General features: G+C 38.4%; 1 protein-coding gene across 1 annotated transcript in view; it reads right to left on the bottom strand.

The window, feature by feature from the left end:
* Positions 1 to 19006, bottom strand: part of LOC126175583 (neural-cadherin-like) — a 162374-nt gene that overhangs the window by 97334 nt on the left and 46034 nt on the right. Inside the window, exons 4-7 of the mRNA XM_049922443.1 lie at positions 18745 to 18953; positions 16975 to 17141; positions 16699 to 16867; positions 16409 to 16609 (exon numbers count right to left, since the gene is read on the bottom strand). Of these exons, the coding sequence (XP_049778400.1) occupies positions 16409 to 16609; positions 16699 to 16867; positions 16975 to 17141; positions 18745 to 18953 (746 nt within the window). The remainder of the gene's footprint in view (positions 1 to 16408; positions 16610 to 16698; positions 16868 to 16974; positions 17142 to 18744; positions 18954 to 19006) is intronic.

Here is a 19006-nt window from a genome sequence, read left to right as displayed (position 1 = left end):
AAAACAGGTCCACCACACATGTTCTGTAAGCATTTTTGCAAAAGTACTCAAGCTTTTTTGACCATAAACAACCTGCTATTGGTATATTTCTTGATCAGTCCAACATATTTGATATGGTTGACCACAAGCTGCTCCTTGCAAAACTCCAGCAGTATGGGATTAGAGGTGTAGCCCACAGTTGGTTCTGTAGCTACCTCAGTGAAAGAAAGCAATATGTAGAAATAAGAAATTCTAAGACTTCCAGGTATTGTAGGTCAGATACACTACATATCAAAAATGATGTGCATCAGAGGTCTGTTCTTGGCCCTGTCCTTTTCGTTCATTAATGGCATCCCAGAACACATACCAAATGCCAGCTCCTTCTTGCATGCTGATGGCACAGATATTTTGATAACAAGTAGAGGTGACATATTGCAAGATGATGTCAATCAAACTAATTGTCAATTAAAACCTTGGTTTGAAGCAAATAGCTACTCATAAATACACAGAAAAATGTAACTATGAACTTCCACATAAGACAAAATCTGACTCCCTTCAATTACAAATAGACAGGACACCAAATTTCTTGGACTTACTACTCTACTTACTCTAAATTTGAAACCATATATTGAGGCATTGTCACAAAAGCTTAACAAAATCTGTTATTTATTAAGATCATTAAGAAACACAGCTAGTGTAGATACTTTGAAACTGGTGTAACATTCACATCTGTCTTGATGTATGGCCTGATCATCTGGGGAATCTCTCATAATATTCAAACTACAAAAACAAGTGGTAACAAAATCCTGCCACTGATATGCCTCCTTATAATGGAATTGGCTTGTTTTACAGTACAGCACTTGGAATCCCTCCACAGAAATGTAGACTGCCACACATGTGACACCAGAGTAAAACCCAGTCACAAATTTTAGCACACAACACAAAATTATATGCTAATAGGGTTAAGTGTAAGGGTGTTAAAATATACAATGACCTGCCATAAAACATAAAAAAAGCAAAAATAAAAAAATGAGTAAATTAAAGGAATCATTACTAAGTCAGTGTTTCTGTTTCCGTATGTGAATTTCTTGAAACAAAATTTTAATTACTTGTAACAAGCTGGATTTTGTTTTAACTATACTGTACAGCATGTAATTTTTATCTGTGTGTGCACTAGGTGCACAAAACTTAGTAATACTAATATAATCTCCAGTGGGGACCCATCTGTACTAATATTCTTGGCAATGATACCTATGCAAAACATATGGATTATTTCTTAGTCATGTAAATTTTCATTTGTTATTCACTTGTATTTCAATTTAGTAAGATAATTTACATTATTATTTCTTATAGCATTATGTTTTTGTCTGTATCTCATATATGTATTTTGCTATACGAAGTATGTACCAGCACCACCACTATCCTACCATAATTTTTAACTGACTTGTCCTATATCATGGTGTGCTTTACTGTACAAAATGTATGATCTACAATACTAATAATAAATGAATAAAGGCAAGGCTTCTGGTCCAGGTTGTATACGAGTCAGACTACTTTCAGAGTATGCTGGTACAATAGCTTCTTACTTAGCAATCATATACAACTGCTTGCTCAATGGAACTAAAGACTGGAGAGTTGCACCAATCACACCAGTACCAAAGAAAGGAAATAGGAGTAAACCTCTGAATTACAGAACCACATCAGTAATGTCAATTTGCAATAGGGTCTTGTAAGATATCATGTGTTTGAAAATCTTGAATCACCTCAAAGAAAACTTATCCTTACTCTTCTGTGTAGATTCAAATTTTTGTAATTCTGCCACTGTAGTCACTATGTGATATATTAGTTGGAGGAAGTAATTTGTCTATTCATTTGTTTTGGAACAGAGATCTCGGAGGGGGCTCACCACAATGCACAAAACTTTTCTTGTAATATTACTACCTGAGTGAATGAGCATTTCAGCACTAACCAAGGAAATAGTTGAAGAACTGCACTGTTATTTTGTAAATTTTCTCTTTCTTTTCTTTTAACTGTTTGATTAATGGTACAAACTGATGGACAGTTCTCAAGAACTGGTCAAATAAAGCTTTTGTCAATGACCTTCTTTGTGGGTGATACGTGTTTCCTTGGGATTTTTCTGTTAAATCTCAGCCTAGAACCTGCTTTTCCATGTTTAGTTATATATGGCCATTCTCCCATAAACTGTCCTGGAAATATGCTCCTACATACATGGGAGTTGCGAAGAATTCTACTGACCACCAATGCTATGACTACAGTCAAGCAATCATGGATTTATTTTTCTGTTTGCTTGCATTACATTAATGTATACATAGGATCAACTCTAATTTTCTGATTATCATCTACATGTGCATTGTCATGTCCCCTCCCTGTAGGCTGACCCATCTTCATCTTCTGAGAGCTAGAAACATCATCTGCCAGACTATTTATTTACATATCATGAACAATAATGGCACCACCGCACTTGCTCATGATATACACAATGCTACTGATTATGTCATTCTCTTAAGAGATAACACACTAGTTCTGTTGGCTAGGAAGTCTTGAGTGAATCACATATCTGTTCCAGTATTCTGTAAGTGTGTATTTTGTTTGTTAGGAAACAGTGCAGAACTGTACTGGAGCTTTATGAATGAAAAGAAAAATCTGATGTTCACTCGATTGGTGCTGGTGGAATCAAAGGCAGTAAAATAAGTCCCAAGTTCTGGGCATTGCTTCTGTAAACATTCTTAAAAATTGGACTACCTCCACCTTTTTCCATCACATGGAGCACTCCTTTGTTCCAGTGACCTAAAATGACTGTTGTTAAAAGAGATACCAGTTCTTCTACATATCTAATAAAAATTCTAATCAGTAGTCTGTCAGATAGAGTGACTTTTCTCTACAGAATATGTAAGGCTGTTTTTTTTCTGTTGTAAACTTACATGTTTTGCCTTTCACTCATTTGTGTGACAAGCAGATTTAGGAACCATATTATGATTGTCTTTGCTAAAGCCATGTTGAAAAATTTACGATTCAGCACTCATTTTATCATCTTCCATTTTAGTAACATCATGTTTAGTGATTGTCTTCCATCTGGATTTGATCCACTGCCTTCACACACACACACACACACACACACACACACACACACACACACACACACACACACACACACACTATATAACAGTTGTAAATGTAGTACAATTACAGAAATAAATCTGTAATTCTGTTGTTATACATTAGTTGAAAGCTTTCGAATAAATAGTATTCTATAGAACAAAGGAACTGCCCAGGAGAAATGTTATCAGTTTGCTTTAAAATTTACTAGCTACCCACTAGATATTTCATTCCATTAGGTAAATTATCAAAGATTTTGTTAACAACATTATTTACCTTTGTCTGAGCTAGGCAGTGGCAATCAATATCCCTTTCGAACCACGTAATGTAACAGAGATTCCCCAATAGTAGTACACAACACATCCTTTTCAGTATACTACAAGATACGGTACTGGTACATTGGTAATTTCAGTACATAAAATTTTTTGTAAGACCACATTTTAATTTTCATCTTACACCTATTGTTGTATAATGTTATCTAGAGTAGTAACCAACGTTAAAGGGTAGTAGCTCAATACTAATCTACTAAATGATGAAAATTTTTGTTCATAATGTAAACAAGTTTTAATTACTAGTTTTCAAAATGAACTGGAACAGTGCATTTTGTATAAAATAATGAAGATTTGAGATTGGAGTTATGACTGTTGTAGGGAAGTAAAATATTAATTCGTTTTAATGAAAACTTATGTATTGTGAATATTAATGGTTAAAAATATTCATATTACAAAATTTAACATTGGAAGATCTATATTTTAGCAAAATATTATGTAAAATATATTTATTTTTTTCTGCTGAGCATACTGCAATAAATAATATCTTCGTATAATATTTTCTCCACTGTAAATTACATGACATACTTGTTATAACAATATTGTAAGTACCATGAATTGTTACTTTTCTCTATAAGAGCAAGTGTGATGCCAAAGCAAGTTGTTACTGAGAGATAGTACACTGTTAGTTGTTCTGGCGTAACCACAAATGCCGGAACGAAGAGGAAGAACACAAGACTAGAGAAGGCAATGAGGAAACATTAGCCAATAGCCCACTGACAAGGACTGTGCGCCAGGAGCAACCTCTGCAAGAAGTGAATATAAGCGCCACTCCTATCAGCCCAGTGGACATTAGTGGACAGGATTTGCAGAGTATTAGCAGGACCTGGCAGAGAGTGCTACAATATCTGATCCATATCCATTGCTTGGTTGAAGATTGAGTATAGCAAGAACTTGGATTTATGTTGTATTTTGTCCATCGCTTGTGACACCTTTGTGCATTCAAGTTAAGTATTGTCAACCTCCTTTATTGAAATGAACTACTAATTTCATTTGCTTGAATTGCTGTAAAGCATTCTGACAAATGCAGCTTCCTTTAGGCACCCTATATGAAACAAGTGGGCAAGACCCAACAATTGGCGACGAGGTGTTACAAACCAACCCTGTGCCTGATGGTCTGACTTTTTTGTTTTTTGCTGGCGCCTTAATTCTCTCTTGTCTTTACTTTGCAGGTGTGCTTCATTGCTTTAACAGTTTCTTGTCCTTTTTGCTAATCAGTGTTTTCAGGTGGGTGTTGCAGAATATTTCTTTGTATATATTTTTGTCTTTTTGTTGCATCTGTGTCTTCCAACAAGCCCCCACCCCTCCTCCCACCTGTTCCACCCCCTGCTCAGGCACTGCAGATGCAAGCATTAGATGTCTTACAGCTAAAGCAGATGTTTCAGTTTCAGATGCAGCAAATATCTACACTGCTCAACACGGTGCAGCAGCTACTCGCCAACGCTGTGTGCCCTAGGGAACAAGCACACCCTACAATAGCTGCTATACTACCTTTTCAACAGTTTAGTGAACAAGACAAGGAATAGCTCAAGTGGCTGCACTAGTTTGATGCCCATATGCTGGCTCACAATGTCCCAGGTACATGAAACTTCACTATCTGTTATCAATGGTAGGAAGAGCAGTGTTCAGATTAATTCAAAAACTCTTTCCTAACACCACTCGAGTGAACTTGCTTATGACATGGTGACAGACTCACTAACAAACTATTATGAAAAGCAAGTGAATGTGGTAGCAGCTAAGTATCAATTCTTCAATTGCAAAAAACAGTCAGAACAAACTTATCATGAGTGGGTAACAGATTTGCAGGGTATGACAAGGAAATGCAAATTCAAATGTGCTTGCAGTGCTTTATGTTCTGATGTTATGTTGTGTGATGTGATCGTGTACTATGTACCTGATGTCAAACTCAGAGAACAAATTTTGAAACAGTCCGATTCATCATTTCAGCAGATAGTGCAAATACTAGATCAGTATGATTCCGGTGCCTTATCAGCTTATACATCTAGGCAGCCAGCTATTTGGAGGGTTGAGTGCCATGTATCGCTCGCATATGCAAACAGTGACTTTTACAGTGCTACAATCACATGAGTGTGAGAACATATTTGGTCTTGATTCATTTGATTTTTTTTAAACATTCAGGACAATGTATTGTCAGTATCTTCTTTCAATATGAAGAACAGAGTAACTAGCTTGCTAAAAGACTTCCCAGAACTCTTTTCTGGAGGTTTAGGTATAGCTAACAATTTTGTTGCACATATTATGCTGAAAGACAATGAATGCTCAGCTGAAATTTTGCCAGGCCTTAACTGTTCCCATTGCATTACCAGACACAGTCGCTGCTGAACATAAAGAACTTCAAAATAGTGGAGTTATTGCACCTATATCAGCTAGTCAAGTCCACTGGTTTTGCTCCCCAAACGTTCAGGTCGCATTCACCTCTGTGTTGAATTTAAATCTAAAGCCAAACCACAAACTGTCATTGGTACTTATCAATTGCCATGCCTGGAGGAGCTCATGGACAGATTAGGCACTGGACGCTACTTTTCTAAAATTGATTTGCGCGATGCATATCTTCAGATACCGCTCGATAAAGAATCTTAAAAAGTGTGTGTAGTTAATACTCAACTGGGATTGTTTAAATATTTCCATTTGCCTTTTGGCAGTGCTTCCACACCCACCATTTTTCAATGGTATTTGGAACAGCTAACCACACAAGTGCCAAACTGTTCATATTATTTGGACAATATAGTCATAGCAGGTCGTACACCTGAAGAACGTAATGCAAATTTGCATGCTTTGTTTCAAGTGTTGTCTGAGGCAGGACGAAAGAGTAGACTGGACAAGTGTGACCTATTAAAACCTGAGTTGCAGTATCTTGGTCATGTCATAAACAGTCAAGTCCTCTTCAGTCACATTTGTTAGCCGTATGAGTTTTGCCAGTTCCTTGCAGTATCACAGAATTGCAGTCAGTTTTAGGGAAAATGAACTATTACATTCAGTTCGCACTAATGCTGCACAAATTGCAGCCTCATTGCAACACTTGCATCACAAGAATGTGCCCTTTGTTTGGACAGATGAGTGCCAAGTAACTTTTCAAAAAATTACAGGTGCATTGCTCAGTGATCGATGCTTGGTTCACTTTTATCCTGACAAACCAGATGTATTGTAAGTTGATGTTACCTCTTATGGAATCAGTGGAGTGCTTTTGCGCAGAATTGTGATAAAGACAGACCTACTGCTTTCGCATCAAAAGTGTTGTCGAAAGCTCAGTGTAACTACTCACAAATTGAAAAAGAGACTTTGGCTATTGTGTATGGTGTCACCAAATTTCACCACTATTTGTATGGCATAAAATTCTACTTAGCAGATCTCACACCTTAGCAGCCCTTGTTTCATCTGACAAAATCAGTTCCTGTATGAACTGCCCAAAAACTGTAAAGATGGGCTTTGTTGTTTTCTCAATACCAGTACGAGATTGTGTATCATCTGACAGCTCAACATGGTAGTGCAGACACACTTTCATGTCTTCTGATTGGCCCTGACACAGACTTTCACATTTCTGCCTCATCTTGTTGTCACATCAATGCTCAGGATTCTGAATTACTTCAGTCTTTTCCTTTAAAATATAAGAAAATTGCACAAGTCACAGAAACTGATTCAGATTTGAACATTTTGCTAATACACATTTGGACGTCTTGGCCTAATTCCTTGCATAGCATAAAAAACTCTGTAGTGCGCTGATACTTTGCCCATTGTGGTTGACTCATATAGCAAGTTTCCTTTTGCTGTGCCAATGAATTTGACAACACCACATAGCACAATTCAGTTGATGTCATTGATTTTTTGCCTAGAAGGTTTACCTGAAGTAGTAGTGTCAGACAATGAATCTCAGTTCATGTCAAATGAATTTGAAACATTCTGTGAACACAATGGAATGCAGCATCTAACTAGTGCACTATTCCATCCACAGTCAAATGGAGAAGTGGAACGTTTTGTCAGAACATTTAAGCAGCAGATGGCCAAACTTCACTCTGCACACAGCAGGGATCAAGCACTGCAACTGTTTCTCACCTCATATCATTTTCATCCACAAGATGAACCATCACTGGTGGAATTGCTTCACAGCTGCCACCATCGGATGCTGCTCCACCCTCCTCAGCACCCAGCACTGAAGGAAGGCTGTAAGTATCGCTTTGTGCCACATGTTATTGTCTTTTACAGGGTTTTTAGTGGCAGCAGATGGTTGGCACAAGGCGAGATCATCTGTAGACCTGGGGTTTGCATGTTTCTTCTTTCAGGTCCAGATGGTTTGCAGCACCGCCATCAAAATCAACTTCGCCTCTGTCATGTACACAATGATCTTTCAGTCTCTCTTCCCCCAGATTCATGGGTCCAGAGGACAGTGTGGCCACAGCAGCTGCCAGAAGGTGTCATCAGAACACCACAGGACAACCCCATGGAGATGAACCCTTTGCCTCTGCCATCTCCTCTCATCCTACTGATGGAGTTGGATCCACCCACACTGCAGCCGTTGCCATCTTCTTCCTCTGGTTCATGGCAGCAGGAGGTGGATATGTACCATTCTGGTCATTTTCCCAAGGGACGTTTCCGCCAGAGCGCAGGTCGGATGGCGGGGTACGGACGGAAGCTTGACATTCCCTGCAGCCACAGCTTCCAACCTGACATTGCGCCCATGCTCCTGTATCCCTCATGATGACAGTCCATCGCTTTGTGGGATGGGGGGGTGGGGGGGAGGGTGGCGAGGCATGTTCTGGCATAACCACAAGTGCCGGAATGAAGATGAAGTATGCAAGACCAGAGAAGGTGGTGAGGAAGTGTCAGCCAATAGCCCGCTGACAAGGACCGTGCCACTCCAGGCCCAACCTCTGAAAGAAGTGAATATAAGTGCCACTCCTATCAGCCTCAGTGGACATTAGTGGACATGATTTGCAGAGTATTAGCATGGCCTGGCAGAGAGTGCTACGATATCTGATTGTAGTGATCTGTATCCATTGCTTGTTTGAACATTATGCATAGCAAGAACTTGAATTTATGTTGTATGTCACCCATTGCTTGTGTCACCTTTGTACATTCAAGTTAAGTATTGTCAACCTGCTTTATTGAAATAAAACTACTAATCTTATTAGCTTGAATTGTTGTATAGCATTCTGAGAACACAGCTTCCTTTAGGCACCCTATATGAAACGAGTGGGCAAGACCCACCATTAGTTACTATTAGTACTAACTCATATTTAGTTGTTTGTGAGGTGTTTGGAACTAGTAAATGAAGAAAATTATCTGAATATCTGTGTTGGAATTTTTATTTAGAACGTAAAAATAGGATAATAGCTAAAGAAAGCATTATAATCAGAAAATGTAATGAATCTAAGACATCTGCAGATACATGAACAACCATGAACATCACCCTCAAATCCTATCAAGATAAGTATTCATCACCCTAAAAGTGTTGCTACCTGCTCAAAAACTGCTATTATTTGCAAACCTTCTCATGTAGTTACAGCAAATGAAGTCTATAATTAGCAGATTCAGTTAACATTTATGTCATGATTTACAGCTGGAAATTCTTGGGTGAATGCTGCACTTTATTCTTACTGCACATTTTTGTACAATGAAAAATTCTTTGAATGTTTGCCAGGGTTGATGGACTGTTCCTGCACCAGTCAATAGAATGACTTTATAGAGGGAGAAGCACATGTAAGCCAGAATAGCTGCTACTATTCAGCAAAAGAGTGCAGTCAGGATGGAAGAACATTCATTCGGTAAGCTGACACTGCAGAATACACTAGCCAACAACAAGAGCCAAAGTTGCAACATCTCACAGCTCTGGCAGGACTTCTGAAGGAGCCAACTAGACAGGAAAACCAGGACAAATGAAGTTGTCATGGCCCAACAGCAATGCCCGGCTGCTCCATCATGTAACAGTTTCTGTGGTTTGGGTGTTGCCATTGGAAGAACACTAGCCAGCCTGCTCACAAATATATCACCCAAATGAGACCCTCATTCTCTGACATTTATTGTGCACTGCAATATCCAGGTGTGTATAGAATGCTGAGCAATGCAGTCCATGCCAGCCAATAACTACAAGATGAAGACCACTTGCAGTTCAAGCTGAAGCAGTCAGCTACTACTGACAGGCTTTGTCGCCTTTAGCTGCAGGCCTGTGCCTGAGCATGTATGCAGACAATTTAGCACTTTTGGACTGATAGGTCACCTGCTGGGTGACTACTTTCTACTGACAGCCACTTCCTTGGTGGTGTGGGTTTGATCCTGGGCTAACTAGCTGCCCAGGTACACTGCTGCTGTTCAATACCAAGAGTGGGCAAGTTCTGTCATCTTCAGTCGTGTCTGGCACTGCAGTTTAAAAAACGCATTGTAAGCTTCAGTCATGAAGTGATCAAACAGAGAGGAGCTGTCTCTGTCAGGACCCCATGGCTGCACTAACACCAACAGCTGCCACCACCAGCATGTGCCGTCAACAGCATGTGCAACAGACTGACAGGCAGACTGCTGATGCTGACATGCTGCATGACCATGGCTGACTAGATCACAGAGGACAACAACATTCTTGTCAGCTTTGATTCCATTTTTATACCCATTGTAAACAAAGGACTTTCTTAATCAGGGATGTTTTATTGGTGGTCTTGTGTTTGTCCCCAGCCATCACCACCTCTGCAACCCATGTCCAGGTGCGGAAATGGCATTCCACCCTGTCTTGCCCACAGTTGATCCACCCACCACCATGAGGGCCACACCTTGACCTCTGCAATATCTTCTGAGATCTGAAAAGTTATGTCAAACTGGGGACTTGAAGCCAGGTTTGCTGATTTGAACTTTCATTGTCCTGGAAATGCCCACCTGTGATTTTCTGATTTCCAAACACTACTACCAAAATTTCTCCAGTACTATATGTGGAGATAACATCACTGGGGAAACGGAGCCAGTGGAGAAATGTGGCTTATACTGCTACAAGGGATTTATATGAAATTGAGATACATGATATGAAATGAAAAGAGTGATGCCAGAGATGCTGATAACAAGCATCAAAACAGATACAGGGATTAGTGAACACAGGGCTGTCACAGCGAGATTAAATATTGTAACTCCCAATTCATCCAAAAATAAACAAAAAATTAACCTATTCAGAAAAGCAGATAAAAGGTAGGATCCTTAGCAGGTAGGACTGATGGAGTACATTGAGAAAATTCAAAGAAGGTCAGCATGTTTTGTATTATCATGAAATAGGGTAGAGAGTGTCTCTGAAATGGTACAGGATTTTGGGTGGACATCATTAAAGCAAAGTCATTTTCCATTGCAGCAGAATATTCTCTTGAAATTTTGATCACCAACTTTCTCCTCCAAATGCAAAAATATTTTGTTGATCTGACCTACATAAGGAGAAATGATCATCATAATAAAATATAGGAAATCAGAGCTTGCATGGAAAGATATAGGTTTTCATTTTTTCTGTGTGCTGTATAAGACTGGAATAATAGAGAATTATTGTGAAGGTGGTTCGATGAACCACCTGCCAGACACTTAAATGTGATTTGCAGAGTATCCATGTAGATGTAGATGCAGATGAAATCCCCATCATCCATATATTACAGTGGATTTAGTAAAAAAATTCTTTCTTAAAAGTGAAGTATGTCAAAATACCATTTCATAGCACACTTTTGGATAAAAAAAAGAAATGTTAACTCACAGAGCTCTATAGGACTTATAAATTACACAACGAGCAAAAGTGATAGTGTCAATAAATTTAAGAAGCCACTAAGATTGTTAGTCAGTAAGAGAGGGCCATTTTCATGGGCAATACGACCTGTCAGTTTGACTACCATATAATAAAATACTTAAATGATGAAATATTACAATCTGAAATCTTGTGTAATTATAGCCATGACTGCACAAACAGCATTCTTCTGAACAGTCTTAAATCTTAGGCACTGAAGATACAAATAATAATTTGTTTAATTTTTAACTAATAGTGAGCAGAGTCATGCTTGAGAGTTCGATGAGTTTGGATAAAGAATCATGAGACAGATATTTTATGATAGTGAAATCATTAATTATCAGCAGTTTCATTGAGTCTTAGTCCTTATTCTGATTTCATCAGCAATGATTGACTGTAAGCTGTGTAATGATTATGAGGCTTTTTTACACTTCTGGTTGAGAGTATTTATAATTTTTGAAATACTTGTGAAACAGTCAACTTGTTACGGATTGCAGTTCTACTTCAGAATCAAAGATAGCATGACTGTAGTCTCAACACTGATGATCAGCCACTGGAAACTCTCACAACTCCCAAGTATCTAGGGAGGGCCTTCTACATAACGGTTACATGAACAAAATTTTAAAGCACTGACTTTTTTGTGAGAGTAGTTACTCCCAGCTAAAAATGAAAATAAAAGATATGTGACCTGTTTAGTTCTAGTTCAGTTATTTTTATGATAAGTTTAACTGGACTATCACCACAACAGTCATGGTAAAATGTGCAATTTCCATTATATGCTTTGTTAAATTTCTTTTCATCCAAGTGAAAATTAACAAAATAACTTGAGATAATTACATAAATTCTATTTGTAGCTCTTATTATTCAGTAGTAGCTGCAGTTGATAAGGCCTGCTCAGAATGCAAAGAGGAATTGTGATGATATGTTTTAAGTGTTTTTAAGCTGCTCTCAAGGTAGTAACAATGCAGTTTTGCTAATATAAGAAGTATTCTGATTTTAATGTGAGTGTCATTCTGAAAAAAACTTCTAGCTCTGGACCTGGAGATGTTTGCAGATCAGTAGATAACAAAATTTTGTCTCATTTGTCATAGTACTGCAGAACAGATGTTTGATGTTTTTGTGGGTTGGTGTTCTATTCCTCTTAGTGATGTTTAAAATGGATTGTATAAAGAGCAGAAAAAAATTGAAAGCAGTTACTCTGCCATCTATGTCCTCTTTGACACTGACTACTGCAGACACAGATGACTTCATGCATTCAATTTCAGATGCAGTACTTGTTTATGGGCAAATGGTAGTCACAGCCAGTAAAGGCATAGGCCCCCACAGCCAACTGATATGAACTGAATTTTCTACCTCTACACTTGCTAGTTGAATTCATTACAGTTGTACTGCTACTTGATACATACTACTCCGTTACTGTTGTATTCTGTCATATTTTAACTTTTACCAAGTCACATGCATGTTCTTATTCCATTTGTTTCTTGTTGTTATTGTTGTGGTCTTCAGTCCAGAGACTGGTTTGATGCAGCTCTCCATGCTACTCTATCCTGTGCAAACTTCTTCATCTCCCAGTACCTACTGCAGTCTACATCCTTCTGAATCTGCTTTGTGTATTCATCTCTTGGTCTCCCTCTACGATTTTTACCCTCCATGCTGCCCTCCAATGCTAAATTTGTGATCCCTTGATGCCTCAGAACATGTCCTACCAACCGGTCCCCTCTTCTTGTCAAGTTGTGCCACAAACTTCTCTTCTCCCCAATTTTATTCCATACCTCCTCATTAGTTACATGATCTACCCATCTAATCTTCAGCATTCTTCTGGAGCACCACATTTCGAAAGCTTCTATTCTCTTCTTGTGCAAACTATTTATCATCCATGTTTCACTTCCATACATGGCTACACTCCGTACAAATACTTACAGAAACGACTTCCTGACACTTAAATCAATGCTCAATGTTAGCAAATTTTTCTTCTTCAGAAACGCTTTGCTTGCCATTGCCAGTCTACATTTCATATCCTCTCTACTTCGACCATCATCAGTTATTTTGCTCCCCAAATAGCAAACCTCTTTTACTACTTTAAGTGTCTCATTTCCTAATCCAATCCCCTCAGAATCACCCAACTTAATTCAACTACATTCCATTATCCTTGTTTTGCTTTTGTTGATGTTCATCTTATACCCTCCTTTCAAGACACTGTCCATTCTGTTCAACTTCTCTTGCAAGTCCTTTGCTGTCTCTGACAGAATTACAATGTCATCAGCGAACCACAAAGCTTTTATTTCTTCTCCATAGATTTTAATGCCTACTCCGAACTTTTCTTTTGTTTCCTTTACTGCTTGCTCAATATACAGATTGAATAACATCGGGGAGAGGCTACAACCCTGTCTCACTCCTTTCCCAACCACTGCTTCCCTTTCATGTCCCTCGACCCTTATAACTGCCACCTGCTTTCTGTACAAATTGTAAATAGCCTTTGCTCCCTGTGTTTTACCCCTGCCACCTTCAGAATTTGAAAGATGGTATTCCAGTCAACATTGTCAAAAGCTTTCTCTAAGTCTACAAATGCTAGAAATGTAGGTTTGCCTTTCTTTAATCTTTCTTCTAAGATAAGTCGTAGGGTCAGTATTGCCTCAAATGTTCCAACATTTCTACGGAATCCAAAATGATCTTCCCCGAGGTCAGCTTCTACCAGTTTTTCCACTTGTCTGTAAAGAATTCGCGTTAGTATTTTGCAGCTGTGACATCCTGCTCACCAAATGGTAGAGTTTTGTCAGGCCGTCAGTAGTTCTAATGGAATGTTGTCTACTCCCGGGGCCTTGTTTCAACTCAGGTCTTTCAGTGCTCTATCAAACTCTTCATGCAGTATCGTATCTCCCATTTCATCTTGATCTATATCCTCTTCCATTTCCATAATATTGTCCTCAAGTAAATCACCCTTGTATAGACCCTCTATATACTCCTTCCACCTTTCTGCTTTCCCTTCTTTGCTTAGAACTGGGTTTCCATCTGAGCTCTTGATGTTCATACAAGTGGTTCTCTTATCTCCAAAGGTCTCTTTAATTTTCCTGTAGGCAGTATCTATCTTACCCCTAGTGAGATAAGCCTCTACATCCTTACATTTGTCCTCTAGCCATCCCTGCTTAGCCATTTTGCACTTCCTGTCGATCTCATTTACGTTTGTATTCCTTTTTACCTGCTTCATTAACTGCATTTTTATATTTTCTCCTTTCATCAATTAAATTCAATATTTCTTCTGTCACCCAAGGATTTCTACTAGCCCTTGTCTTTTTACCTACTTGATCCTCTGCTGCCCTCACTATTTCATTCCTCGAAGCTACCCATTCTTCTTCTATTGTATTTCTTTCCCCACTCCTGTCAATTGTTCCCTTATGTTCTCCCTGAAACTGTGTTCAACCTCTGGTTCTTTCAGTTTATCCAGGTCCCATCTCCTTAAGTTCCCACCTTTTTGCAGTTTCTTCAGTTTTAATCTACAGTTATAACCAATAGATTGTGATCAGAGTCCACATCTGCCCCTGAAAATGTCTTACAATTTAAAACCCGGATCCTAAATCTCTGTCTTACCATTATATAATCTATCTGAAACCTTCTAGTATCTCCCGGATTCTTCCATGTATACAACCTTCTTTCATGATTCTTGAACCAAGTGTTAGCTATGATTAAGTTATGCTCTGTGAAAAATTCTACCAGTCGGATTCCTCTTTCATTTCTTAGCCCTAATCCATATTTTCCTACTATGTTTCCTTCTCTTAATTTTCCTACTGTTGAATTCCAGTCACCTATGACTATTAAATTTTCGTCTCCCTTCACTACCTGAATAATTTCTTCATCATCTGCAGAGCTAGTTGGCACATAAACTTGTACTATTGTAGTAGGCGTGGGCTTCGTGTCTAAATTGGCCACAATAATGCGTTCACTATGCTGTTTGTAGTAGCTTACCCGCACTCCTATTTTTTATTCAATATTAAACCTACTCCTGCATTACCCCTATTTGATTTTGTATTTATAACCCTGTATTCACCTGAGCAGAAGTCTTGTTCTTCCTGCCATCGAACTTCACTAATTCCCACTATATCTAACTTTAACCTATCCATTTCCCTTTTTAAATTTTCTAACCTACCTGCCTGATTAAGGGATCTGACATTCCACACTCCGAGCCATAGAACGCCAGTTTTCTTTCTCCTGATAATGACGTCCTCTTGAGTAGTCCCCGCCCGGATATCCAAATGGGGGATTATTTTACCTCCGGAATATTTAACCCAAGAGGATGCCATTATCATTTAATCATACAGTAAAGCTGCATGCCCTTGGGAAAAATTACGGCTGTAGTTTCCCCTTGCTTTCAGCCGTTTGCAGTACCACAACAGCAAGGCTGTTTTGGTTAGTGTTACAAGGCCAGATCAGTGATTCATCCAGACTGTTGCCCCTGCAACTACTGAAAAGGCTGCTGCCCCTCTTCAGGAACCACACATTTGTCTAGCCTCTCAACAGATACCCCTCCATTGTGATTGCACCTACGGTACGGCTATCTGTATCGTTGAGGCACGCAAGCCTCCCCACCAATGGCAAGGTCCATGGTTCATGGGGGTGGGGGGGGGGATTTGTTTCTTATATACTTGTATTTTATGTCATCACATTTCTCAGCATTCTACCTTACCTTGTTCTACCAGGCAGAAATCTATCTGAACTGAATTAAATGCATTGAAATGAACGGATCTGTAAGGACAAAATCAATGAATATGCAGTGACATGAAATGATATTAGTGTGGGCTATTCAGACTGTGAACTTGTAATTTATTGTATATGATGGGACAATTAAATATTTGAGCCAGACTGGATACAACCAAAATTTCCTGGTTTTTCATGAGCAGCTACATCAACCAGTAGGCTTTCTGAATACATCTTCAGGCCTGACTCAAGTCTTTGAAAATCATAAGGGGGAATATTACTGGAAGTAAAACTTTTGAGTTGGATCTGGAGGCAATTTCTCAAACTGTAGAAACGATAAAATGTAGATGTATTTACACTCATGAGCAATTGTATCAGAGACACTTACCAGCACTGTGCAGCAACTGCTTTCATCCAGAACATCATGGTAACATATTTTTATATGATTCCCAGAGACACTGAAAGCAATAGTGAGCCACCATGGTCATCCTGCTACCTCTGATTCAACTGCCCATGAGTGTATGCATGATCAATGAAAACATACCTCTTCTTTGTGCACTTGTAGGAGTCCAGTTATTGTTTCACGCCTGTGAAGCTTTGGATCATTGACAGAAAAGAAAATATCTAGCAGAGGTGGCTGTTTTCCTTGTTGCCTAATGCTAAATATTTCCACATTTCTTTCATCAGTGCTGAGTATTTCTGCCAATACATTTGTAAGATGTTGAGCCTTACTCATCTGTGTACCCTACTTAGAAAGAAAAGCAAATCATTGCAGATTGCATTTAACATATGTATGAGGCATCAGTAGTTAGCACACTTGGCTTATTAACTTACCATGTATTGCCACTCTCTAATGAAGTCTTCAGCAGATACTCCAGAAATTTGCATTGATCCTGAGTTTCTGACAGAACTATGTGGCAAATTCTTTACTGTGACAATCATAATTGCTGATACATTATGCTGTGAATGCCTTCGATCTGACACTCTGAACATCAGAGTGTATCTGAAATTAACACGAATAACTTTGAAATGTGTGCCAGAAACTGGGTAAAAAGATCTTTTAATGAATATACATGGTTAGATTTATTTTCGGTGCAATGCTGAACTCACTTTCCCTCTGGTGTATTTGATCTCATGGTCACCATCCCCGTATCTTCATCAACTTTAAATCTTTGGTGATGCTGATATTTTGCCCAGTAGAATTTCTTATCAGGTAGGTCCCAATCATCAGGATCTTCTATGTGTATCCTTCCAATATCTGTTTCTGGAGTTTGATCCTTTATATCAGTGTGGAAATATATTAACACATTCTAATATGTGTATGAAAATCTACAAATAACCAATGTAAGAGTGTTATACTAAAGCATGCCCTTTATATTATGTACCTAAATTGTAAAGTACGATGAATATACTACTGAGCTACAATAAAAACAAATGTGGATTAATGCCAAAATTAGCTAGTATTTGCACATAAACAGAAACTTTATTCAGCACCATCAGAAAACTGTGGATGTTTACTGCAGAAAGCTCCAGAAATGTGTGTTGTTACAGTGTTAAAGGAAAAAGTAAACTGAATAGCTGGGGGGAGGGGGAGGGCGGACAACTTTCATGTGGAGATGAGAAAAATCAACAAATACTGTGCAGAGAAAATAAGACAAAGAAATACCACAATAATATTTGGGCTACATTGGTGAAAGTGGTAACTTACTACAATCTAAGAAGCAACTTATCTAGTGTTCACAGTCCACAAAACATGTGACTAATAGCATTTTTTTGTTCATAAAAGTCAATAGACAGTGATAAACAAAATGTACTATTATAGTTTTCAATGAGACAGGAGGATACAAGATGAACGTCAAAGACAATGGAACATAGTCAAATTAAAGCAGGTGATGCTGAGGGAAGTAGACTAGGAAATGAGACACTTAAAGTAGTAGATGAGTTTTGCTATTTGGGGAGCAAAATAACTGATGATGGCTGAAGTAGAGAGGATATAAAATGTAGACTGGCAATGGCAAGGAAAGCACTTCTGAAGAAGAGAACTTTATTAATATCAAGTATATATTTAAGTGACAGGAAGTCTTTTCTGAAAGTATTTGTATGGAGTGTAGCCATGTATGGAAGTGAAACATGGACAATAATAAATAGTTTAGACAAGAAGAGAGTAGAGGTTTTCGAAATGTGGTGCTACAGAAGAATTCTGAGGATTAGATGGGTAGATCACATAACTAGTGAGAAGGTACTGAATAGAACTGGGGAGAAGGGGAATTTGTTTCACAACCTGACTAGAAGAAGGGATCGGTTGGTAGGAAGTGTTCTGAGGCACCAAGGGATCACCAATTTAGTATTGGAGGACAGCATAGAGGGTATAAATCATAGAGGAAGACCAAGAGATGAATACACTAACCAGATTCAGAAAGATGTAGGTTGCAGTAGGTACTTCGAGATGAAGAAGTTTGCACAGGATAGGGTAGCATGGAGAGCTGCATCAAATCAGTCTCTGGACTGAAGACCACAACAACAACAACAACAAATGAGATAGAGGCACCAAAAGAAGGATCTGACAAGTTTTTTCTCTGAGTGTCTATTTTCTTTGAGGAAAAAGTGGATAGAAAGTAGGGGAATATGTTTAATGAAAAAGCAAAATTAATTTAGAGCTTTGGAGTATGCAAGAGACATACAGTATTTGAAAAAAAAAAAAAAAAGAATTGCAACTCACATTTTAACTTTTGTGTTACTTATTGCTATTTCAGCAAGTCTAATAGTTTCATGTATACTCATATGTAGGGAAGACTAGCTTATCACAAATCTGCACAAAGTATATGATTTAAAATGAAGCAAAGGGCATTATTAAACAACTATGTCATTAATGCACCTTACCTGATGCTTGTAAACCAGTACAGTCTTTTTTCCTGGTTTCATCAAATTATCATTGACATCTCCAATTGTAATTTTGACTGTGGCTGTACCAGTAAGTGGAGGATAGCCAGAATCAATAACTAGCATTGGGACCAAGTATTCTCGCTTCTCTTCCCGATCAAAAGTTCTGAGTGAAGAAATAATTGCTGAGCCATTTCCATCATGACCATCTGTTAAAAAAATGCATTGCATCAGGGATTACACAAATAATGTTGAATAAATT

Source organism: Schistocerca cancellata, chromosome 3 (genome assembly GCF_023864275.1).
Source record: "Schistocerca cancellata isolate TAMUIC-IGC-003103 chromosome 3, iqSchCanc2.1, whole genome shotgun sequence".
NCBI lineage: Eukaryota > Metazoa > Arthropoda > Insecta > Orthoptera > Acrididae > Schistocerca > Schistocerca cancellata.
This window is presented reverse-complemented; position numbering and strand designations above follow the sequence as displayed.